This window comes from Bombyx mori, chromosome 6 (genome assembly GCF_030269925.1).
Source record: "Bombyx mori chromosome 6, ASM3026992v2".
In the NCBI taxonomy this organism is placed as follows: Eukaryota; Metazoa; Arthropoda; class Insecta; order Lepidoptera; family Bombycidae; genus Bombyx; species Bombyx mori.
In genome coordinates, this window is record NC_085112.1 from 830656 (window position 1) to 856557 (window position 25902).

A 25902-nucleotide genomic window follows, 5' to 3' on the forward strand; every position below is an offset into this window, starting at 1 on the left:
TTTACGAACGTTACATTTTATTTAAAAAAAACATTCAAATACAATGAATGAATGGAAAACTATAAATATTATTTATATAATTAAATTCAATACGAGATAGGCACGAATGCAAATAAACTAACTCCTACTACAGACCTTTTGTAACTATTAAATCATTATATTTTAAAATAATGTAAATATTATGTAATAAGATTATGTGGTCATGAAATAAAGATAAGCGTATATTTTTATTTGATTGCGAATAAAAATGATGTACCAAATACCCATTAGGAGGTTTCTGCAAATCATATTCTGATTATCACAACGCTTCATTTCCATAAACAAGAATCGATTTTTAATTCGATTTCAAATCGACCAATTATTATTATGATTTTATTAAAAATATATAACTTTTTCAAAGGAACGAAAACTATAGTCTCCGAAAGGCTGAAACATTACTCTCCGATAGTTTAAAAAATCTCAAAGACTTTCATTACCTACTTCTTTTGTAAGCTTGCTTCAAATTGCGATCTTGTCTCGAACTAACAAATAATTGGTGCGAACGAGCTGAGAGTTTTCTTAGGTTCGAATCTTTTAGAGAACACACGTTTTAAGGATCATGTTTTACTCTGTATGTATGTTTCGATTGTTTAGCCGCACAGATTATTAGCACAAGAATCTACATTTTTGCGTTAAGACGAGAACAACAAATGACGGTTAATCGTCACAGAACTACATATTTGTATAAATCAAGAAATCGATATTCGTGGCCATTTATTATTAGATTCCTTTGCCTGTTAAATAAATGTTTATTATGCGCGATAAATATATTGCTTTTTTTAAACTCATCTTTGTCTACATTATACATAAATATTAGTTCGCTTTTCATATAACTTTTGAGAATAAGAATATTGTACTGCACTGATGTTTTGAATTTATTGCCTCTTTCATAATCCTTTTTTATTTAGTACCCTCCAAAACCCTGACTGATTGCTTGTTAAAATAACAATAAATCTTTTAAAGCGAAATAATTGAAACCATTAATTTCCCATTATACTGATTAAATAATAAAATATTTCAATTTTAAAATGCAAATTATATTATTATGATGAAACTACATGCGACTATAACATAATAAAAAGGACTTATAAATATTCAATACAAAAGAATTAATTTCATAAAACATAAAAGATTCTTCATAGATTATGCGAGTTTGATGATATAATTGTGGTTTTTGCTTTCTTGGATAGGGAAGACTCTAATATCAGTGTTGATATATTTCATTTCCTTATAATAAATTAATAAAATCAACCACGAATGCGGTCTATTAATGAACGGAACAAAATCAAGAAATTCATATATAATGACGTCAACTTTCACGTGTAACAATTACTTCTTTAAAAAGGTGCTTTGCGAGAGCGAGACAGAACATTCTCCTACCAAAAAAAATCTCCACATCCTTAAAAACAGGATTAAAATAATTTATTCTCTACGCGTATTGCACGCAATTAAAAGTGACACGCGTCATCTGGGTCATTTTCAAATTTGGGGCCAAAAGGGAGTTATTTGATTTAATTCTCATAACCTTAATTTTTTATTATAAGTGCAGTAAATTTGTTGTCATGACAACAGGCATCAAGATTAATCTTTGAATTTTAATCTGAACTGATGGAGTTACGGTTACAAAAAAAAGTTCATTATTGTCGATTTATTTTTGTGACGTCACTGCCACTAATTATACATAGTTAATTGACTGATATAAGCGTGGAACTAAATGCTTCGGTTACTGTATGTATACCAAATGATTGTAATAATACTACAGACAACCCTTCATGCTTTTGTTGTAACATAATCCAAAAATATACTCTATTCTAAATTTATAACACATTAAATTTATACAATGAAGTCTGGTTTCATGCCAGCGATAATGGTTTTATAAAAAGCTATAATGTTTTATCATGTATTTATGCAGTCAAACCAGCTGTGAACGTATATTCCGTAATTTGTTTGGGGTATGTTTTTTTAAATGTATCTTCTTTAATTTGCTTTTGAATTGGACAGTAATACGAGTTACAATTAGCCGTCTGATCGGGCGACGGTCACGTGACTGCTCCGCGGGGCCGCAGGGATGTAGTGTGCTCTCTGAACTCGCACGAACATTTTTGGATGACTTTCTTTGGATCGTTTGCTGATGTCCACGAGCTTTGATGACCATTCAACATCACGTCTTCAAATGTATAATATTTATATGAATGAACATATGTTGTGTTGCGTTGAGGGGGTGGGGCCTACTGCTGCGGGTAGGGGTTGTACCCGGGCGGCGGCGCCTGGTAGGGCTGCTGCGGCGGCGGGTACTGGTAGGGCTGGTACTGCTGCTGCGGCATGCGCGCGTGGTGCGGGTAGGGCAGCGTGGCGTACGGGTTGTACATGGCGGGCACGGGCGCGTAGTACGGGTACGGGGCCGCGGGCGCGCCGTACGGCAGCGGCATCCCTGCGGAGGTCAATGCACTGGCTCGGTTAATCAGATCCAGAGAGAGAGAGAGAGAGAGAGAGACAGAATACACTTTATTGCACACCACACAATTTAGATTCAAAAACAGTCAAACAGCAGATACGTTTGTACAATAAGTAGTGTTATCGCTAAAAGCGATCTCTTACAGACAACCGTTTAATTTACAGAAATTCTGGAAAATATAAAAATATAGTAAGTATGTCGCGTGTACTATAGACAATACATTATTATAGAAAATATATACATACAATAAATAGATATATACCGTTTACATATCATATGAAATATATAAATATTTGATTTATATACCAATATAAATACGTACACATATTAAATCAACAGTATGGAAATGATAAATGATACAGACAAACAACACTAAGCAGATAAGTTATGTTCCTTCGCCATTCTTTTAAAGCAGTTTAAAGTTGGAGAACACTTCTAAAGTTTTTGCATTCAACCTGAGAGAATTTGGTAACACTAGTCCTAGCGAGAGCAGTGCTTCGCAGAATCTACCACCGGCTCGAAATCGCGACCCATTAAGAAGATCCGGCGAGAAACTCAGTGGGCTATGTCTATTGGTTAGTTCTAGGACGGTGACCGCTGCTTGAGGGACCTAAAAGCATCGAGAGTGGATCTGGGGGATCCGACAAGACATGTGTCGGGCGATGGCGGCTGGACGTTGCTCCGTACGTACCTTGCGGCTGCGACGGGTAGGGCAGGGCGGCGGGCTGCGCGGCGGCCGGGGGGGGAGGGCGAGGTGGAGCCTCCTTTTTCACGACCGACGGCTACAAGTTATATAAAAATTAATTTATTCTATCGAATTGCAAAATTAGAAGCTCATATTCAAGTCGAATCCGGCGAGGTTTTTTATTACTACTATTACTTACTATTATTATTACTGGTGGTAGGAGCTCTTGTGATACCACAGCCCTGCCTATTTCTGCCGTTAAACAGTATGCGTTTCGGTTTGAAGGGCGGGGCAGCCGTTGTAACTATACTGAGACCCTTAGAACTTATATCTAAAGGTGTGTGGCGCATTTACGTTGTGGATGTCTATGGGCTCCAGTAACCACTTAACACCAGGTGGGTTGTGAGCTGGTCCACTCACCTAAGCAATAAAAAAAACTGAAGTATTCGTTATATGTAAAACTATCGACTAACGCGCCATCTGTCGGTGCTACGTGAGAAACAGATTCAGTAAGGTTGAAATCGTCTTAGCTGTAGTTAGAATACTCTGTTTACCTCGGCCACGGCGTCGGTGTGGTGTTGCGGCGGGCTCGGGGCGGGCCTGGTCGCGGGGCGGGAGGCCTCCTGGGTGAGGTCCTTGAGGAGCTCCTCCTTCTCAGTCTTACGAGCGAAACAGAAGTCCGATACTTTGTTTTGGAAGGCGACCAGCAGCTGCAAGCGGAAACACACGGCTCGTTGGGAAGGAACGCAACATGTATTAACGAACAGTTGTCGGGTGGCTGTGCCCGTGTGTCCCGTCACTTAGTACATCTCTATGACTGAACCAAAATACTTATAATATCATATCGAGGGGTAAAAGGGTTTACGCGACATTTATCTTTATAATTAAATATGCGTTTTATTTGGTATCAGTATCTACAGTTCGATCTGTTTTAATTGAACTTCAATTAAGTTCAAATAGCTGAAGAAGAATTTTTTGATACAATATTTTATTCAAAGTTTTATTTATTACAAATGATGCTCGGTATCTCTCTAAGGGACAAAATCCGGAACGAAGAAATTCGACGGAGAACCAAAGTCGACGACATAGCTCGCAAAGTTAGCAGGCTGAAGTGGCAATGGGCCGGTCACATCTGTCGAGCCAGCGACGCCAGGTGGGGGAGGAAAATTTTCGAATGGAGGCCACGGATGGGTACCAGGAGCGTGGGGCGTCCTCCAACCAGGTGGACTGACGACTTAGTGCGCACGGCGGGAAGTCGTTGGATGCGGAAGGCGGAGGGCTGCATTATGTGGAAAGCATTGGGGAAGGCCTATGTCCAGCAGCGGGCAGATAAAGGCTGATGATGATGATGATGATGATTCAAATTTTAAACTTTAAATGTCTCTCCGGTGAAGTTGCAAAAATGTTGCTTATGCTTTTCACCACTCTATATGTACTTTTACGTTTTATGTGCTAGCTTCTTTTGTCAAACCTAATGCATATACATTACTGTGAGCGGGTTGTGGACACAACCGTGTACCTGCGTGAGGTCGTTGTAGAACTTGACCCCCTCCCTGAGGTTGCCGGTGAGGTCCTGGAAGGCGTCGTAGGCAGCGGCCAGGCGGCCCAGCACCGCGTCCCTCCCGCCCGCGCCCCCCCCGCCAGACTCCAGGCTGCCGTGGGCTTTCTGCGGGGACCATTACTGTTATGTCCTCTGTTGAATGTTACAATGTGAACCAGCTCACGGTTAACTAGACATAAAGAGGTTACCTTAGATAACGCTTTTTTTACAATAAAATCATTTTTTCTTACACTATTTTTAATTAAAATTTATTAAAATTCATTTTCTTTTTTTAGTTGGAATTTCTATAAAAGCGTATTTTCTTAGTTTTTTAAATTATTATTTATTTAACATTTTTTAATTGAATTTCAATTTTTTTTATTTTTTTTTAGTATGTTTACCAAATTTCGAGTTAATCCGACGTTTTGAAGATGTCAAAATCATGTTCAAAGATTCCGTTAAATACTAACATACATACGTCTGAAGCTAATCAAATCGTATTAAAATATTATAACGGGAATGGCACCAGGTAGTTTGAGACACGAGGTCCAAGTCACCACCTTTTTTTTATTGCTTAGATGGGTAACGAGCTCACGGCCCACCGGGTGTGAAGTGGTTATCGGAGCCCATAGACATCTACAATGTAAGTGCCGCCACCCACCTCGGGACATGAGTTCTAAGGTCTCAGATTTAACAGTAACAACGGCTTCACGCAAATTATAATTTTGCGGGTTTGATTTTTATTACACGATGTTTTATCCGTTCACCGTGGAAGTCAAACGTGAACATTTGTTAAGTACTAATTTCATTACAAAAATTGGTACCCGCCGGCGGGATTCGAAAACCGGTACATCGCTTCAACACGAATGCACTGGACGTCTTATTCTTTAGTACACGACGACTTAAATTTAGGATTGGATGTATCTATATGTTAATACGTGAGGCAAAAACTTTGTACCCCTTTTTACGAAAACTGCGCGGACGGAGGAGAATGAAATTTCCCACACTTATAAAGAATATACAGAAGAAATGCAGATTGTAATTTTTTTTTTAATTATGCATAAAAAATAAATCTTTTTTATTTGATTGGTTTTGTTAATTTTAAGTATGTTTCAATGATACTATGTACACACACATATGGACTTGTTGTATGAAATAAAATAAATCATTCATTCTTTCATTCATTACCTATGTGGTTGAATAAGGTTTTGTTATTTTTATATTCCCTCATTGTTCACAGCGCTACATGCCTCTTTCACTCATTTACCACATCCGTACACACTTACAATAAGTTAGGTTTTTTTCTACACTAGAAATTTCCTACAAATCTATACTAATATTATAAAGCTGAAGTTTGTTTGTTTGAACTTGCTAATCTTTGGAACTACTGGTTCGATTTGAAAAATTCTTTCTGTGTTAGATAGCCCATTTATTGAGGAAGGCTATATGCACTACTATATACTACTACTACTATATAACATCACGTTAAAACCAATATAAGTGGAGCACCAATAATGTTTCAAAATTTCAAAATAGGGGTTTAATTAGTTCCTTAACATTCTATAATTCAAAAATATTTTTACTTTCTACGTAAATGAAGGGAGTGTGGGAAGGGAAAGTGGAGGGTAAAATTTAGCGTTATGCCAAAGTAACTATTCCACGCGCACGGAATCGCAGACAAAAGCTAGTCTTTTGTCGGGTGGGACCTGTATGCGCGCCACGAGGTCGTCCTGCGCGGCGAGCGAGGCGGCGAGCTGCGCCTGCAGCGGGCCCAGCGCGCGGCCCAGCGCGGCGGCGGACAGCGCGGGCTCGTCGATGGCGCCGTCCGCGCTCAGCGCCGCCAGGAACTGCTCCCGCAGGTCCACGCTCGCGTCCTTCAGCGAGCACTCGATGCTGTCCCGCTCCGCCTTCAGCCTCTCCACCTGGAGACCACACCCGAGCGGTGTCGCTCTTTACTGACCGCCTCTCGACATACACATAAATGTATAGGATTCAGCCGGCGAGAGAATGAGATAGAACACATTAATTATTGAATAAATGATGTTTAAATAATTTTTTAGTTATTGTTTTCTTTTCAAAATTATCATGGGGGCTATAATACGAAAGATGCTAAAAAGAAGAAACTCAGTGGGCTGTCTGTGGGTTAGTTAGTTAGAACGATGACCGGTGCTTGTGGTACCTAAAAGCATCGTTAGTGGATCGGGAGGATCTGAAATGACGTGTTTTGGGCGACGTCATCTGCAACCATTCGATCCGCAGGATCGAGAATATAGTTTTCGGCGATTACGACGAGAGGATTCTTGTGTCGTGCCGCTTTATCGAAGTGGGACATTAGACATAGCGAACCGTACGCAACTGTTGCACGTAGACTAAAGAGTAAAAGACGCAACGAGTGGCCATGTATGACGTCATATATTTTGTGATTAACTCAACTTTAAAATTTTTACAATAAATTTTATTTTGTTTGCATTCCAGACGTGAGCATATTTATAGCGAAATCTCTAATATTTATTTAAAAATAGTTTACAAAGACGACATTCAAAGAAAAAATGTTTTTTTATCTTCTTAGATGGGTGGACGAGTTCACGACCCACCTGGTGTTAAGTGGTTACGGCTGCCGCACCCTTCAAACCAACGAGCATCACTGCTTTGCGGCAGAAATAGGCAGGGTGGTGGTACCTACCACGGAATAGATAAATAAGGTTGGAATGGTAATGTAGGCGGGGCAAGCGTGCCACAGTTATGATAGAACAAACATAACTCGACCGATTCTTTCATTCACCGCGTTTAGTGCGCTTCGGACTACTTGGCGAACAGATCTCCGCTTTATAGTGCCGTGTTGTGCAATTATAACTTGTAAAACAAAAAATCAGACCTCAAGTATAGAGCGAGGAGGTATATCTTTCGATCGGTAAGTCGAAATTACCATTTAATTACAATATTATTTGTCTAAAACATAAAAATATACTGAGCATTATGAAATTCCAAACATTAACAATATTATTGCAGCAAGTTATAAATAGCATACATTGCGCGATGTGTACTCGCCCAATGAACGCAATGACCAAGTCAGCTTCCAATGTACTACATGCATTGCGTTCTCTACACTTCAATCTTTGAAATTTCGGCCTTTGCCCTGATTGGCCGTGCAGTTTGTCGATAGTGAGGTGACCATGTGGTAAAATCATCGACAGAATTCTCGACTATATTTACATTTGACATGGATAATTTTTGCATTATTTTATATTTAATTAATGATACCTAGTATATTCTTAGTGAGACGTATTTTGAGTAAAATAAATATGTATTATTATTATTGAATTATTATCATTGAATTAAAGTGAAGGTATAATATAAAGGGACATGTAGACCTCTAATTTACGGGTATTTACTATATTGTCTAAGACGTATTAAAATCTAAGTAAAATGCTATTTGACTTATGCAGTAAATTAAAAATTTTAGGTTTCCTAAAGAACCTAACGCCAGGGAACAATGGATTGACGTGACAGGTAGAGGAAACTGGAGACAAAGACGAGTACTATTTGCTTTAAACATTTTACTGAAAATGATTTTATCATAAAAAAAATCAGAATACACTTAGTTTTGAAAAATTCATTCGCAGTTAATAGCAAGCGCCAACTGCTTAACAAATACGTTTTATTCCAGCGACAGTGACTATTTGTAATTAATAAAAGTAAAATAGTTTTTTTTTTCAATATTTATTTCATGTTTCATTTTCTCCATTCATTCATCAGATAATTTATCGATAAAGAATATCGATTTTATCAAGCACTAGCGTGTATGAACATTTTTATTGCCTTTTTGCGTGTCTGAGTGTGTATGCCTACAGGTGTTTTGTGCTAGTTTGCGAACGAATATCTGTCCTGAGATTTATGTGTGGGTGTTGTTGTTGTGTGCGAAATACTTGTAATCACAGTGTGTGTATGTGTAGAAATTAAAATAGTGGGGATGAAGCGGCGACACTGGTTCTAATACAAAATTAGAGCAAAGGCCTTTCCAACCTTATTTATCTATTCCGTGGTACCTACCCATGTGGTTACACGTCCTGCCACCAGTCTCGTTTATCTCACAACCCAGTGTTGTTTTAAGAATATGAGAGGAGGTTTCACGCAGTTTACAGCGCGGGGGTTGCTTCGCCTTACCTCCTCCATGAGACCTCGCAGCGTGGAGAGTGCGCGCGTGTCGGCGGGCCCGGCGGCGGGCGCGGAGGGCACCCCCGCCGTGATGTCGCCCTCGCTGCCGCTCAGCAGCGCTATGTTCTGCGGAGTTCAAACGAGCACGTCACAAACGTCACTAATAATGTGACAAACAAACAACCGTTTATTATATACTAGCTGACCCGGCAGACTTCGTAGTGCCTCAATCGATAAATAAAACTTAAACTTTTGTAAAAATAAGCTATATAAAATATATATAAAAATGGTTTGCTGTTCGTTAGTCTGGCTAAAACTCGAAAACGGCTGGACCGATTTAGTTAATTTTGGGTCTTGAATTATTTATGGAAATCCAGAGTAGGTTTAAAAGGTAGATAAATATGAAAATGCTCGGAATTAAATAAAAATAACTATTTTGTATTTCCTTTGATGTGCCCCCCGTCGCACGGATTCCAAAAGGAACAAACATATATATAATAAATAATATAATATAATAATAAATTTTAAACAAACTTTTGTTTGTTTAAAATTTATTTTATACCAAAGTTTAGGTCTTTGATTCATAGATTGAGGCACTACGAAGACTGTCGGGTCAGTTAGTCAATATTAAAAAAGCTGATCAAGTCCAAAAGCCTTTACGGGAATTGTCAATAAATAAATTTAAAAAAAAAATTAGTCATATGAAAACATCACGCCACGACCTTTGTTCGCGATGAACTTCTGAACCAGTGAACCAATTTTAATGAAACTTCCCACACAGTGTGTGGTTGGACTCGACTTGAGAGATAGAGACATAGATAACTCAATTTAGAGTCGAAACTTTTTTATTGCAAATTATTTGTTTAATATTTATGGCAATGGGTTTTTATTATCTACGAGCTTTATAAGTTTCTAACAGAGATGGCGGTGTAAGTTAACTTTTCGACACGATGTTTTAATGTTCGGACACTGTATTAACACGTTTACTGTCGTGTAGGTCACCGGTGCCCTACGCGGCACACTCAAGTAATTATGTCGCACTCTATTACTAAGGGCTTGGATTGCTTAATTTTGCTTTTATTGTTTTTAATATGTTTTAGAATTTTAGGTCTCTACAAATAAATTCATTCTCAGTATCAGTATTTTCGAATACTTTCCTAAAGTCTACTAGACGTTTCGGCGTCTTAGTCAGAAGATCGAAAAATCTAAATAATTACTTGAGTGTGCCACGTAGGGCACCGGTATCCTATATAGCACTCAACGTGTTGAGATTTTAAACGTTTCTATGTGATATAATTTGTTTGTTGTCTGGTATGCGTTCCCGAAGCATCAATCCGATTGTCGAGGGCGCTCCAGGGGCGCTCCAGGGGCTACCTACGTCCTTGTGCTGCTGGTACTTCTGCTGCACGATGTTGTCGGCGCGCACGGCGTTGTCGATGATCTGCCGGTACTTGTCCGCGTTGGCGCGGAAGGCCTCGGTGAGCGCGGCGGAGGGCGTGCGCGTCCAGCGGGCCCCGAACTGTTGCCGCAGCGCCGCGTCCGCCTCCGCCTCCTCCCGCAGCATGCGCTCCGCCTGTCGATACACGCACGCCATTAAACCGCTTTCGTATAAGTTTTTTTTGGACTTCAGCAATGCCAGGGACAGAGCCAAGCCGTTATGCAAACTTATCTTGAAAATGTCGTAAGCGAGACTCGGGCATCTGTCACATATCTTGTGTTCTGTGATGGCTACCCGCCACACTTACTGGAGCCCATAGACATCTACAGTGGCTGCCTCACCTCGTCGAGGATGTCCTTGTTCCTCTGCAGCAGGTCCGGCAGCTCGGCCATGAGGCGCTGCAGCTCTTGCAGGCCGCCCGCGTCCCGCACGGCGCGCGCCTTGCTGCGGATGGACTCCGGCAGCGAGCCCTCCTCGTCGCACGACTCGATGCACGCCGGCAGGTTCAGCGACGCCAGGATGCTGCACACCACACGCCACGTTTCGTTACGCCACGTCATTTTTTTTTCCTACCTTAGCTGAAAGGGAGCCTTGAGGGGCTATTTCAGTGTAACCTTAACTGGTAGGCGAGCTCACGGGGCTCAAACATGACGACGTTGCTAACACGAATCTACCGCCGGATCGGAAACGCGACCCACTGAGAAGATCCGGTAAGAAACTCAATAAGCTGTGTCTGAGGGTTAATTTACTTGTCGAGCCCTTCGTCGCAAGCGACGGGTTCGACGAGAACGGTGACCAGTGTCTTACTCCAAATTAGCTCTTTATTTAGAGTTCAACATTGCAACTTCTATAACCCCCTCCAAGGCAATCTAGTCACTTAGTAATAGAAATCGACATAATGACGAATGAACAATAAAATGAGTTGGTATAGTCAAAGAAATATCTCTTTTAAATACGTACTTATATACATATAGCCGGCTATTCGAATTAATAGTTAGCTGTAATGTATGAGAGCGGTGGCTGGTACCTGTTGAGCAGCTGCGTGGCGTCCCGCAGCTTGGCGACCTCGGCGGAGACCAGCTCGGCGCGGCGCGCGCTGCTGGCCGCCGCCGCGTGGTGCACCGCCAGCGGGACCAGCCCAGCGAACAGATCTGGACACACAGTCCACGCTCTTACACCGCACGCACGAGCTCCGGTACTCAACGAATCAACATTCATTCGACGGGCATCTTCAGCAAATCATTTACTGGTGGTAGGACCTCTTGTGAGTCCGCACGGGTAAGCGGTTGTAACTATACTGAGACCTTACAACTTATATTTCAAGGTGGGTGGCGCATTTACGTTGTAGATGTCTATGGGCTCCAGTAACTACTTAACACCAGGTAAAAAAAAAGTCATGCTTCGGCTCTATATCGCTGGTGCGTGGACACTCCAGTACAACAAACTTGACCAATCTCACGATTAACTATTATTCATTATATTAAAGTACTAGCGACCCGCCCTCGTTTCGCTTCGGAAACATTAAAAAACACATGAAACAAAAAAAAAAAATTTTAAAAAAAGTAGGCTATGTTCATCAGGGACAATGTCGCCTTCTAATGGAAAAATAATTTTTCAAAGCGGTCCAGTAGTTCCGGAGCCTATTCGAAACAAACAAACAAACAAATCTTTCCTCTTTATAATATTAGTATAGAATACAGCTCTAGCCTAACATGTTTACTTAACAGCAGAACAGCCGGGGTCTTTGAATTATTAGTCACGTAATAATAATAATAAACAATCTATACTAATATATAAGTCTACAGTGGTTTTTACAGATGTTCCGTTATAACTACTGAACCATGCATCCAATTGACTTGAAACTTTCTATCCATGTAGAAAATACATCTACTTAATGGATATACTAATATTTATATGAGTGTTGGACTCCCTACTCCAGTTGCGGGGGCGTTAATGATGAGAATCTTTGTGGGGGTGAATAATAATGTTAATTTTAAATGTCCAGCGAAGCGGACGGGTACAGCTAGTATATTCATAATTATTAAACAGAAAAAGAGTGCGGGCTGCAGCGACACCACAGAGTGGGTTCGGGACGAGAAGAAGATGTATATTTTTATTTGACCACTGTTACGCAGAATATTATATTGAATAACAGCTTTTGGATTACCGTTTAAGGTCTAATTTAGCACACGACTTGATATATTTTTAGAATACTCATAACCACACAACTTGTTTTAACTAACTTCAAATGCAATTCGAAGTGAACTGACCTTTCCCCCCCGAGCCCCACTTCTCTTGTGGAGGCAAAGGTTTAGCGATGGCCGCCTTGGAGATGAGCTCCAGCTGCTTGAGGTCCGGGATGCGCTCGTGGTAGATGAAGTCGTTGTCCTTCATCGCCTCTTGAAGGTTGCGCGCTGCCTTCGACGCCTGCTCCTGCAGGTAGCTGGGCGACAGCCGCGACTGGGCACCCTTCAGCTGATCTACTGCGAACTGGTCAATTCGTTTCAGGATTAGCGAAAGATTATTACAAATTTCTTAGTTATAGCCCATATTTCTTTTTTTTCCTACCTATGCTGATAGCCTTGAGAGGCTATTTCAGCTTCACCCTAACGTGTAGGTGAGCTCACGGGGCTCAAACCGGAGTGGTGATAATACTGGCCCTAGCAAGAGCAGTGCTTCGCAGAATCTACCACCGGATCGGAAACTCGACCCACTGAAAAGATCCGGCGAGAAACTCAGTGGGCTGTGTCTGTGGGTAAGCCCATAGACTAAGTTAGTACCACATACAACTTGAGACATGACACCGGGTGTACATTGTATAGAGCACATCGGGCTTTATTAACTTCTTTTTTTTGCATAGATGGGTGATCGAGCTCACGGCCCACCTGGTGTTAAGTGGTTAGCGGAGCCCATAGACATCTACAACATGAATGCCGCCACCCACCTTGAGTACAAGCTGGTGGTACCTACCCGTGCGGACTCACAAAACATCCTACCACCGGTAAAATAGTGTGCTGTCCCACATCCCAAATTTTCCACAAAGCAATAGGCAGAATGTTGGTATTTACTCAACGGGAACAGAACTCGTATATTAAAGATGAATATTAAGCGAGCTTTTCCATCACAGTGGAAGTCCTTAGTGACCCCGTACGTACTTGTAGTCTGGCGATCTCCTCGCCCACGGCCTTGTTGGCGCGGCACACCAGGCTCTGGTAGTACTGCGCCAGGCCGCGGAACGCCATCTGCTTCGCTTGAACCTGACAAACAGAGTCATCCGTACCATGAGTGAGGAAGTTTTTATTCAAGTAACGTACAGGACAAAATTAAAACGATACATAATGAAAATTATACTATAGTGCATTAACTAAACTGTGATATTTCATATAGAACAATTAAAATAGACATTTAATTTGTAAATTATATAAACTTGAAACATGCAATAAAAACAAAATTAAATGTATAAAAACATTTGCAAAAATCTTTAATTGAGAAGGAAATATAATATTATGTAATTTAGTATATAAGGAGAATCAGTCAGAAGAAAAAATCACTGTACCAGCAAGCCTTAGAATAATCAAGAACCACAATAATGCTAAACAAAAATCGAAACTCCACCACCACCACCTTTGAAGAAATCTCTCCCGGCAAGATCTCCATGACAGCAATAACCGTCCGAAATCGCCCCCCTTCCTTCCACCAGCAACGGTAAAGAGTACAGTAATCGCACTGTGGAGCCGGGTCGTGCATATGAAGTTTGTGGGCTCGTGAAAATTTGTAATGTTTCTAGTCTCAATTGGCTCAAGGTCAGGGAAGTTTATAGATTACTTGGGACCTTCGAAGTTGATATCGAAGTCTTAACCGTATTGCAAGTGTCCATCCTTCCATTCAATATAACACTCCCCTAATCCGACAATCGGCTCCCTCTCACTCTTTGAGCACAAGTTGTCCACTATCCAGCGCATTCTTGGCGTAGAATTGTTGTTGCTTATAATTGACAATCACAAACTAATTTGTTACTAGGTGATGGTCTGAGCGATTTAAAATTTCTTTAATTGGCAGACATAGAGCTTAAGGCATTCATTACTGCCTTTTTTTTAATTGCTTAGATGAGTGAACGAGCTCATAGCCCACCTGGTGTTAAATGGTTACTGGAGCCCATAGACATCCACAATGTAAATGTGCCACCCACCTTGAGATATAAGTTCAAAGGTCTCAAGTATAGCTAGAACGGCTGGCCCACCCTTCACCCCGAAACGCATTACTGCTTCACGGCAGAAATAGGCAGGGCGGTGGTACCTACACCGTGTCTGTGGGTTCCTTACCGGTCAACTAAAGGTAATGCAAAGAAACTATCGGATTGTCACGCGGGCTCCGACAGCCGCGTGTGTCCAAAGGAATGTGTAATAAAGCCGACAGTACTCACATTTGGTACCCAGTCCTTTTCCCAGAGCGACTTGGGGTTCTCCTTGAGCATGGCCCGCAGCGCGTCCACGTACAGCTCCTCGCACTGCGCGCACACCTTTGCCACCATGCTCTCCTTCATCTCATCTGTACCACAATACATAATATTATTATGTTTTCCACGGGACTTTTTGGCGGGAACGCGAGGAGTGAAGTAGTGTGATTTGTTTTATTTTGTCTATTTAGTGTTTCTTCAGGTTTAAATATTACGGTTTTACATAACAATAAAACCGATATTATGTGCCGAGAAGGAAAACATACAGCATTGTATTATGAAGAAGCAGTGTGTACTTAGCTTAAATTCCTTGTCTATGTCCAACCATAGACAGTCAATTTAGTTCCATCTTTAGCCGCTAGGTGCTGCCAGCAAGTATAAAGGAAGCGCAGCCATCTTTGATCTTCATAGTCTTCACCAGGAAGAACTTCCTGCAATGCTGTATGTTTTCCTTCTCGGCACATAATATCGGTTTTATTGTTATGTAAAACCGTAATATTGATGTGCCTTTGGAAAACATACAGCATTGTATTATGAAGACGTGTTTGTTATCTGCTGGTGAAATTATTAAGCACAACGCTATGATGAAATAGGTAAGCTATATTAAAATTATGAAGCGCAATGATAATGTTCATAATTTATATAATTATTAAATCGAAAAAACACAGCTGTTAACTTTCATGTTAATTCAATAATTAAAAAATATTTATAAGTTTGTAATAAACATTTTATCTTGCATATACAAGAAAATGTATAAATTATATAAATGATGTATATACAACATGAGTAAATGATGAGTAAATGTTTTGAAAAAAAGAATCTTGAGGATCTTTAGGAAGCTCTATTATTCGGCAATAATTATTGTAAACGTTTGGATGATTTGCAATTGCCTCTAGAAAGTATTTCGTCCATTGGTTCATTATCAATCCATCTCAGAGGCTACTGCTGATCTACAACTTCTTAGAGATGGGTTGATGCCACTACCTCGTAAGGTTGAACGAAGACCAGTTTCCAATTACAGTACGGTATGCCGCTTTTGTGACAACACACATAGTTAGAAAAAAGTCCTTACGAATCTTACTGGGCATGTCTTTAGTTTCATGTTTAGAAAGCACTTATGCAGATTATTGACGAAAATAGATTTAAATTTTAGACCCAAAGACTGGTATCAGAAAGATGTTTTTCTCTGTTATCAAAGAAACTGTCTTTAGAAATGTTGAGCAAAGTAAGGTTATTAACTCTGCGTCCAGTAGCCAGCAACATGGTTGTTAGTGTCCTTCAAGCAACCTTGAGGCGTGATCTGGTGGCTGGGTTTGAAGAAAACCAATTTAGAACTATTCTCGGATCTCATGTGAATGGGACTATACTTAGTAAAGTTGTAATAAGTAGTTGAATTTTGTTTAGTTATTCCGATGGCTTTTTTAGAATAGCAATTTTTATTAGAGAGCTTGAGAATGTTTGCTGTCCTACATGTATGTTGTCCGCAGAAAGTCGACAGCGCTGCTTTATGCAGAAGGATTGTTTTACAGGCAAAATTTTCTTTTTGGAAAGGAAAAAAGAATTTGGCAACATCTGCAGACTTAGGATCAATTTTAAAACTGTAGCACCATATGCACCATCTTCTAGTTGCTGGTAAGTATGCTGGCAAAGTGGATTGACACCAGCTAATTTTCAATAAATCTTCTCGTGTGTAGACCAGTCTATTATTTGTACAACCTCCCCCCCCCCCCCCCCCCGTTTCTAAGCTTTCAGGGTTAATGTTTACCCTGTGGAGGAGGCAGGTTTTGGATTTCGTGCGAGTTATCTAGCGTTCGGGATCTGAGGGCTTGGAATTCCAAATGCTTTCGCTCAGTCTGGAAACACTACCAGGTAGGTTCCCTAGACACTGTTGAAGTGAGTCAGTACTCTGGGGAAAAGGTTGAGAGGAGGAATTCTCCATGCTAGTTGCATCCTCTACGGTCTGCTGAAGGTATCCAATCTTGGTCGGCGAATGGGTTTATATCCGGATGACCCCACTTTCGAAAAACTTTTGTGGTCACTTGTTGTAAAAAGTGCCATTTCGCAGGTTGATTTCCTCGTGATAGCCTATCGGCTACGATGTTGTATCTCCCCGAGAGATAAGCTGACAGTTATCTTGAACTTATCGCTTAGTTTAAAAAATCGAAAAGTCAACCGCTAGTGAAATACTTTCAGATTCATTTTGATTGTCACTACCATTGCAAATAGCTCTTTTGTGGTTGAGCCGTTTCAGTTGTTGAGCTGACCATAGACAGGACGTTAATATTTTGTCTGATTGTAACCCCTACCCATATCCGAAGCTTCCGTTGCCAGGAAATGGTTGGTTTTGTGTCTCTGCAATGTTTGACATGTGGCTCCGCGTCAGCACTGCATTTGTAACCCGTACACATGTCCGAAGCTTCCGTTGCCAGGAAATGGTTGGTTTTGTGTATCGGCAATGTCTGACATGTGGCTCCGCATCAGCACTGCATTTAATTGTTATGTGTGCAGGATGGCCTGTTTTTTACGGGGGTGTTTTTTTCTTGAAACTTCGCAAGAAAATTGCAAGTTAACATAGAGTGATGTAATTCCGTCAGAGTTTGAGCTAGAATGTTGTTGAGTGGCCACTTTATTTCTCGCAATTTTTCATCGAATCCCTAGCCATGTTATCTCTTGAACCAGTGTACTAATTGATTTTTTGTAAGGCTGACTTGGCAGCCCAAATAATCAAAGAGCTTCACAGCTTATGTGGCCTGAAGACTCAACTTGGACTTCTTTTGATGGACCATGAGGGACTTGCGTAGGTGGGATAACACTCAACATCCCTTTGCACGCAATGTTTCCGTGACTGAGCACGCTATGCAAGCAAAAAAGGTGTATTTGTCTTCATGGACCAAGAGAAAGTCGCGTAGGTAGGATAACATTTGACTTCCCTATGTACGTAAGGTCTTCGCGACCGAGCATGCTATGGGAGCAAAAAAGTTTATTTGTCTTGGTGAAACAAGATCAAGTCGTGTAGGTAAGCTAGCACTTCGACTTTGCACGCAATGTCTCCGCGACCGAGCATGCTATGGAAGCAAAAAGGTGTATTTGTCTTCAAGGACTAAGAGAAAGTCGCGTAGGTACGTTAACATTTGACTTCCCTATGTACGCAAGGTCTCCACGACCGAGCATGCTATGGGAACAAAAACGTTTATTTGTTTTGGTGAAACAAGATCAAGTCGTGTAGGTAAGCTAGCAGTCTACTTTGCACGCAATGTCTCCGCGACCGAGCGACCGAGCACCCTACATAATGGAAATTGACATGCCAGCCCAGATAATCCAAAATCTTCACGGCTTCTGCAGCCTGAAGTTTCAACTTGGATTTGTCTTGGTCGACCAAAAGGAAGTCGTCTAGTAGACACTAGCACTCGAGTTCCCTTTGCACGCAAGGTCTCTGCGACCCAGCATGTTATGGAAGCAAAAAAGGTTAATCCAAAAGCTTCACAGCTTCTGCAGCCTGAAGTTTCAACTTGGATTTGTCTTGGTCGACCAAAAGGAAGTCGTCTAGTAGACACTAGCACTCGAGTTCCCTTTGCACGCAAGGTCTCTGCGACCCGCATGTTATAGAAGCAAAAAGGTGTGGCTCTGAAGCCAGACCGAAGGGTAGGCATGTCATTTCATACTAACTCATAAGAAGGTACCGATTCCTACCTGAAGGTACTGATAGTGGTACCTTGATACTGATCCTCAAGAAGTATCGACGAAATTTTGCGACCGATACTAGAAAAATACTCCTGAGAAATGTTCAATTTTATCATCCAGTCCCCTGGGTGGAGAAAGTTTGGTACCTAGGTGTCCGAAAACAGTTAGGTGTCTTATCTTTACGACCTTGTTCAACTCTCGAAAATCGAAAATTGGACGCATTGATCCGTCGCTTTTCTTCCGCAGAAAAAGCAATTTTCTTTTTTTTTTACGGTATTTGGTAATCATACATGGTTTACAAATTATTACAATTTTGGTGGCACTCAGTGCCTCCCGTCGGTGTCTTCAATTGCCCCCTCTGGATTGTGCCAGATGTTACAGACTATAATTGTTTATAATGTTTGGCTTGCCTTTTGTACGAGGTTGTGACAAATAGGATTGTAGCCCTCCGAGGGACTGAATAGATTTCAATTTAGTATTATCAAACAAAAATTCCTCAATGAGTGGTGCGTTGGCAACAGGATACTTTGTTAGAGATCACGGAAATTAAACTTTGACGTCTTATTTTTATCCATACGGCCCTTTTTTCCGCATACAATTTAAGACGCTTTTACGGATAACTTGTACGACGATTTGCCAAAGTTTTCAGTAATTATGTTACAAAGATTATTAGTTTAAATCTGTTGTGTTTTTGTCAAAATTTCCGTATTGACGAGATCAATTTGTTTACAACAATTTTCGTTACATTCAATTGTTACACACAGTTGATGCATTATTAGATTTACAACGTCACTGACCTGGTGGGATAACGAGCCGATTCGAAGATCGACCGTTACCTTTGAATCCCGTCGTTTCTTACGCAGAGACTCCTTTTGTTCTTTTTCGCTTGACGAGCTGTTCGAACGCGAGGCGTCTCCATCGCGTCTCGCCTGGACGTTTTCCCTCTCGGAAATTATGGAGCTTGACTCACATCACCTCCAACAGATGACGCGTGATTCATGGCGTCCGATGATAGGATTGGTAAATAACACTCGTAATGATTGCAAAATAACACTCATAGAAACACAAAATAAATATTTTTTGCAATTAATAAGAAGTCGAATAAATATTTGTGGATTTGCGACTTCACAGTACGAAAGTACACAACGCTATGAAGATCAAAGATGGCTGCGCTTCCTTTATACTTGCTGGCAGCACCTAGCGGCTAAAGATGGAACTAAATTGACTGTCTATGGTTGGACATAGACAAGGAATTTAAGCTAAGTACACACTGCTTCTTCATAATACAATGCTGTATGTTTTCCAAAGGCACATCAATGTGTAATAACGGTGGTTTATTGACTGTTTAGTATCTGTGAAAGTGCACAAATGTGGGAAAATGAAACAAAGCCGCTGGACGTAACTTCTAGGGATTCTCCAAAAAGTCTACTGAAAAAATATTAGTAAATGACCACTGTTTTACTAAGATTATATTTCATCCCGTATCATCTCATTTCATTTAATTTCATTCCACTTGATTAATTTCTCAAATTATTCATCTTCATTTCATTTCACTCCATATTATCATTTTTCATAAAAATAAGAATATAAATTAAAATAAGACATGACTTAAAGGTCTTAGCTACCAGGTCATAAAATCCCTTAAAAAAACGTTTTTGTCAGGTGACCGAAAATCATAATCACTGTCACGTAAATACTACAAACATTTATTCTTCTTTGGTTTTGCAACTAGATCATTTTTATATCGTTTTTTCTCTCTGATCACATACTTTCAAACAGAAACATTCAATTAAAATCAGTTGTGTAGGTTTTGTACCATTACTGAACAGACAAACGCTATTGTAACTTTGCTTACTTTTTACATTGTCATCAATATTGTAGTAGCTCATTGTAGTTTTATAGTATTGCTAGTGAAACTCGATCGAGTTATCAGATGAATGGTTTAGAAAAGTAATTAAGAACAAATATACAAACATTCATTTTTATAAAAAATAAAAAAAAATTATGTGTGGTGTCTTGGGACACCGGATAGGAACGAAGTTCCTTATTATAAAAATATTAATTTAAAGTTCTATTCGAGGTATAAAGAAAATAAAACTGGAGGTTTCGCAAAACGCACGATCATTCAGTAACGTGCGAACTTATTGTGGTACACTTCATTCACGGTTGTTTGCATAAAGTTAGTGTATTGCGCAAACGAACTCTCTGAGATCGTGGTCAATGAATGATAAAAAAATAATGTTATTTTTTTTTACGTTATTACAAAGATAAATCATACACTGTGTGCATTACTAATTTGTACGTTATTACAAAGTTATGTCGTACACTGTGTGCATTACTTATAAAAATCTTCCCCCCTCCGCATCATCCCATAAGGAACTTCGTTCCAAAAAAAAAATTGTTGAACTTAAGCAGGCATTGAAGAACTTCACTTAAGTTATTATTGAAATATGACAAACCTCTGATGCATTTATGGGCGATAACCTCCTGTGCCTGTGCGAGCATTAGTTTGGCCAATGCATCCAGCGTTTCAGGGTTCAAATCTGGTGTGGTTTCCTGGTGCACTGCCATCATGATGTTCGCCTTCAGGTATACAAAGATGCCAGCTGATTGCTGTAATTTTAATTAAAATTTTCAATAATAATTTTAAATTAAATTTTCAATTTTCAATAGATACACAGTCCATTTATTTATTTATTACAGCCTTCTAACCTAACCGTTAAATCAAAACATTTGTTAAAATGAACAACTTATTTACTTAAATCATCAAGTTAATCAACAGAATGAAATTCTTCATAGACTTATTTATTTATGTTTCGTCAAGCTTTGTTTTATTACTACTACAATTCTATGACATTTTCTTTCAATAAAGTAAATCTCAAAATATTACACGCTATGCCTCTAGCATGTTTATCCCTAAGCAATTTCATTATTTCACAAAATTTCTTTTTGCATTGGGAAATCAAATTTAGAGATCCAAATTTCATTATGTCGGCTTCCAAAACTTCTACTAACATAACTCCATTGACTGCTGATCGAGATTTTGGTCCCCGCCTAAGAAACTTGTGTTTAAGTGGGTAGGGGGGATACCCTACTGGATCAGATCCAACCTATCGGGTCAGGTAGGTGATACAGCACTGCTTGTTTGATTATTACAATTGTATTTGTCTGTATCATTACGGTAGGCAGCGGCTTGGCTCTGCCCCTGGCATTGCTGAAGTCCATGGGCGACGGTAACCACTCACCATCAGGTGGGCCGTATGCTCGTCTGCCTACAAGGGCAATAAAAAAGAAAAAAAAAAAAACTTTTTACCTGAAAATATTTGGCAGCTAGCTTGAGTGAATCCTCAGTGTCGAGAGGTTCCTGAGCTGCAATCATGCTCTGCATAGCTGCTATGTTGAATAAGATGCACATTCTTTCATATTCCAATGAACTGATTGCTGTTGGAAATTTAAATAATGAAATATTTTTAAGTTGTACTTTAATATTTGTATGTTTTGATGTAACTATCACAAAACAGGTACATCAATGTGAGTTTAATACATTGAATAGTACTACTTTTACTTTAGTGAATAGCAACTGGTTATGTTTTAATTCCCCTTCTTCAGTTTCAACCTAGTTACCTGACTACACCACACTTTGTTGTTGTGGTTTTGACAAGGTTGCAGTGGCTTAGAATTGAAGTGGCTTAATTCAAAATTCATGTTTTTTTGTAAATGCCAAAATGTAATTGAAGAATTGTAATGTTTCAGTTTTTATTTGAATACTTTAAGCCTTCAAGTGCCTCATACCTCAATGTTTAAGGTATGCACCTCATTTAAAAGTGACAAAAAGTGTACTTTGTCCTTTTCTAACTAAAATTTAATTTTATAAACTGATAAAATACCTATTTATATGTCAAAGTATAAAACCCATTTTCTTAATTTTTTTAGTTAGACCACTTAAATTCTAAAGGTGCGAACTGAATTTTCCAGCACAAAATTTCCTACTTCAAGGAGGCTTGAAGTGTCTCTACATGCGTGTAGTAGTTTGGCCGGTTGGAATTTCTTATGTGACATCAGCATTTGGTCATTAGATCTTCTACTTAAATTGGCATATAAATGCTAACTTACTGAGACTCATCCTGCCTCCAAAGATAGAACCCTTGTCAAATGCATCCTTCCATTTGAATGGAATTTGAACTTCTTGAGGAGGAATCTTGCTCTCAAGGGCCACCAGTTGATCATAGTAACTGAAAATAAAATAGTTTACTGTTACAGCTACTCAAGCAGACTTTACCTGCTGAGTTTCTGACCAGTTGTTCTCAGTGGGTCACAATTACAATTCGGTGATAGATTCTACAAAGCACTGGTCTTGCTAGTGTTAGCAAATTATTTTATTTCGGTTGAGCCCGTGAGCTCACCAGCTGTCTGCGCATAGCTGAAATAGCTTCCCGCGCTATCAGCGAATAGGTAAGGGAAAAAAAGCAGACAAGTGTTATTTCATCATACCATACTCAAACAGTACTATTTCTGTTCTATTGTAAAATTAGCCTACTTATCAAACGTTAATGTGTGCATTTTAAGTTAGTCAATAATAGTTTGTAACCAATGGAATCTTAACACTTTATCTACCTCTAGTCTATTAATTGGCTTTTAGCTATTCACAGTTTTTGTCTAAGGGTAATTCATGTTTTCTTAGTATCCTTATATATTAAAATATATGAAATAGGCATGTGAAAAAGCCAGAATTTCAGAATGGTAGCCCATACCACAACCAGTCTATAAAAAATAAGAAAGTTTTATTTCATTATATTAAAAAGTTTTAATCATTACAGTAGTAGTAAATATAAATATGTAATGTTATTTATTCTTACATTTGATTTGTCATTCATAATCTTATAATTATTATTTGAATTCTGTGATTTATTTCCTATTTGTTTTCCCTTAAATGCTGAGAATATCAATTTATGGACATTTATAATGGATTGTGATATAGATATCTTATTGAAATCCTTTTTTTTTCTTCTTTTCATTGGTTTGTATTTTGTGAACTGGCATTTACAGTTTAGAGAGAAATACTTTTCATCTACTTTTGTGATTTTATATACATAGTATTTCGTGTGATGCAGATGTTTTACATGTTTTAATGATGTTGATGTTTCGCTATTTTGGTAACACCTTTTGAAGTACACGAGGAAGGAAAAAGTTAAAAAATTCAAATAGTGGATAACTAAATTGAAACTTTTTGTGTAGGTATATAAGAACACATTATTAATATTAAAATACCTACTGTTTAATTTTATCAGCATTTGCAATCACGATGGCGGTATTAACAATATATATTTAGAGCGTAATCGTAAGTACAAAATAAACGTTTTGTTGATTGTTCGCCTAGAGAACAATGAGATCACCAACCATATACAATTTGCTTGTTCCTTCAAATTGCTTTAATACATTATCGAGACATTTTTTTAAGATGTTAGTAATAGATTAATCACGAATGAGTCATGTATTACAAATACTGGTACCTGTAAATAGTGTCAAGAGAGGTTTTCTCGAAGACTTTCCAAACTGCGTTGGTACGCAACCGGCTCAGTTCATTTAAGGCATCGGTATAATCTTCTGTGTTCTCGGCACTGTTGTAAGTAGATTGTATTAAATTCTTCAAAGGTTTAACAATATCAACGTCCGAAGACTTTTTAAACGGCACAAACAACAATTCAGCCATTTCTTCGACAGACGAATAGGAATTTACGGGAATGACGTTTAAAAACTGTTCTTGACATATCCAGTTAACTTCACACTCAGTCACGACATTGACAGCTGACAGAAAATGTAGAATCACAGAAACTAGAAAGATCTCGTTAAACTAAGCGTGCCCCGCGGTCGTTGGCCACTTGAACCGCAGTCCGCCTGAGTGGACTACTTTCCTGGTTGTTGTCCATTGTGCCTCCTCTATGCCACTATTCTCTTCTCCGTGGCATGGGCATACTAGACACTCCGTTGCTTATTTGTGTGAGCTGTGAAATACATATACCTTATTATTTGTATCCCTTAACGCATTCACCACTAGTACACACGTTTTGTATTTACTTTAAAAAATTTGTTACATTTTGAACTTGTTTTACTTTTTTTACTCCACATAAATGACTTTAATTAATCATAAATTCTACCATCAGCTTAAATTTTTACATCTGCCGGGTTTTCCGTGTCGTACAACTTTTTATTATTATTGGGAGTTCGACCTCCTGCATCAAATTAGGTGCCATAATGTACTTTGTGGTGTTAATAAATAATTATTATCAATATTGTCGTCCATAATTATTATAAAATATTTTTCGTGTATCTCAGGAATGTGGACAAGATAGGACTATTATAACAAATTACATTATTATTTTAGCAACGTTTCGGTCTTTTATTAGACCTTCATCAGGCATCTGAAAATTACACATAATTGATAACCTACAATACAAAAAACAACAATTGTCTAAACTACCATATTTACCATAATATGAATTTAAATAATCCCTATCATACATAAGTACAATAGACAATTGTGCAGTGTTGTTCAGTGCAGCACTGTTCAGTGACCGAAACGTTGCTAAAATAATAATGTAATTTGTTATAATAGTCCTATCTTGTCCACATTCCTGAGATACACGAAAAATAGTTAATAAATAATATAATAAAAACATAATAAATGGCCTAATCGTGTGTCTAGGCTATAATATCAAAGCCAAAAAAATAAAACTTTGCAAATACGAACAGTCAGGCAGAGTCATAGTACAGTCATACGCAATCGTTCACTGCTGAACATAGGCCTAGCCCAATTTACACCTGTGAGCGCGTTCTTCGGCTCTCCTCGTCCTTGCCAGCCACTCTTTGCAAGCTATCGATCAATATTAAAGAGTAGTAGTGGTGTAGAATAGCTAGTTGAGTTTGAGCATAAGAATCTATGAGTTCCAGGTCATTTTTATTTTCTTATTAATAGTCAGGCAGACTGTGATCCTAAATATTGAGTGTATGATCTATGACTGTAAAGGATGATTCACGCTACATCGTGTCGCGACCGGACCGGGCCTCGGTCGGGGCACGTTCACCGTGCACCCGCCGGGCCACTCATTCATGTTACACCGGGCTGTTTGGGTGTATTCTTTGCACGGCCGTGTCTGTGTTATGTGGTTTTGGTCAGCTAGTGATTTCATCTGTCGATAGAGTTGACGTATAAGTAATAAGCAATTTTCACAATTTGAATTGGCAGCGATTGCAATTGCCATCGATGATGAAGTATTGGAAAACCGAAGCGAAACTACTAAAAGAAGATGGGGTGTACATCCAACCTGGAGAAAGCGAGAAGCAGAAGGAGAATTTGCTTTACTTTACAAATAATTAATAAAAGACGAGAGGAAGTTTTCTCATCGTCCATTTTGCTGTTGAGCTGCTCACCTCACTAAGATTTGGCGTTGACTGC

The 25902-nt window shown here is 39.2% G+C and overlaps 3 protein-coding genes across 3 annotated transcripts in view; 2 read left to right on the top strand and 1 right to left on the bottom strand.

Annotated features, from left to right (window-relative positions):
* LOC101742207 (programmed cell death 6-interacting protein) lies at positions 1–24574 on the bottom strand. Its single transcript, XM_004926556.5, has 16 exons — positions 23960–24574; positions 22563–22681; positions 21763–21890; positions 20909–21062; positions 14736–14860; positions 13468–13569; positions 12583–12802; positions 11340–11463; positions 10654–10834; positions 10253–10447; positions 8884–9000; positions 6426–6641; positions 4699–4845; positions 3734–3889; positions 3186–3276; positions 1–2470 (listed from the first exon to the last, which is right to left on the bottom strand). Exons 1-16 carry the CDS (start codon positions 24157–24159, stop codon positions 2268–2270), a joined length of 2478 nt encoding a protein of 825 aa, XP_004926613.2. The 5' UTR covers positions 24160–24574; the 3' UTR covers positions 1–2267.
* Positions 1–25902, top strand: part of LOC101740450 (uncharacterized) — a 960210-nt gene that overhangs the window by 150687 nt on the left and 783621 nt on the right. The window lies entirely within an intron of this gene.
* The window catches only part of SPARC (secreted protein, acidic, cysteine-rich (osteonectin)), a 148179-nt gene that overhangs the window by 58996 nt on the left and 63281 nt on the right, over positions 1–25902 (top strand). The window lies entirely within an intron of this gene.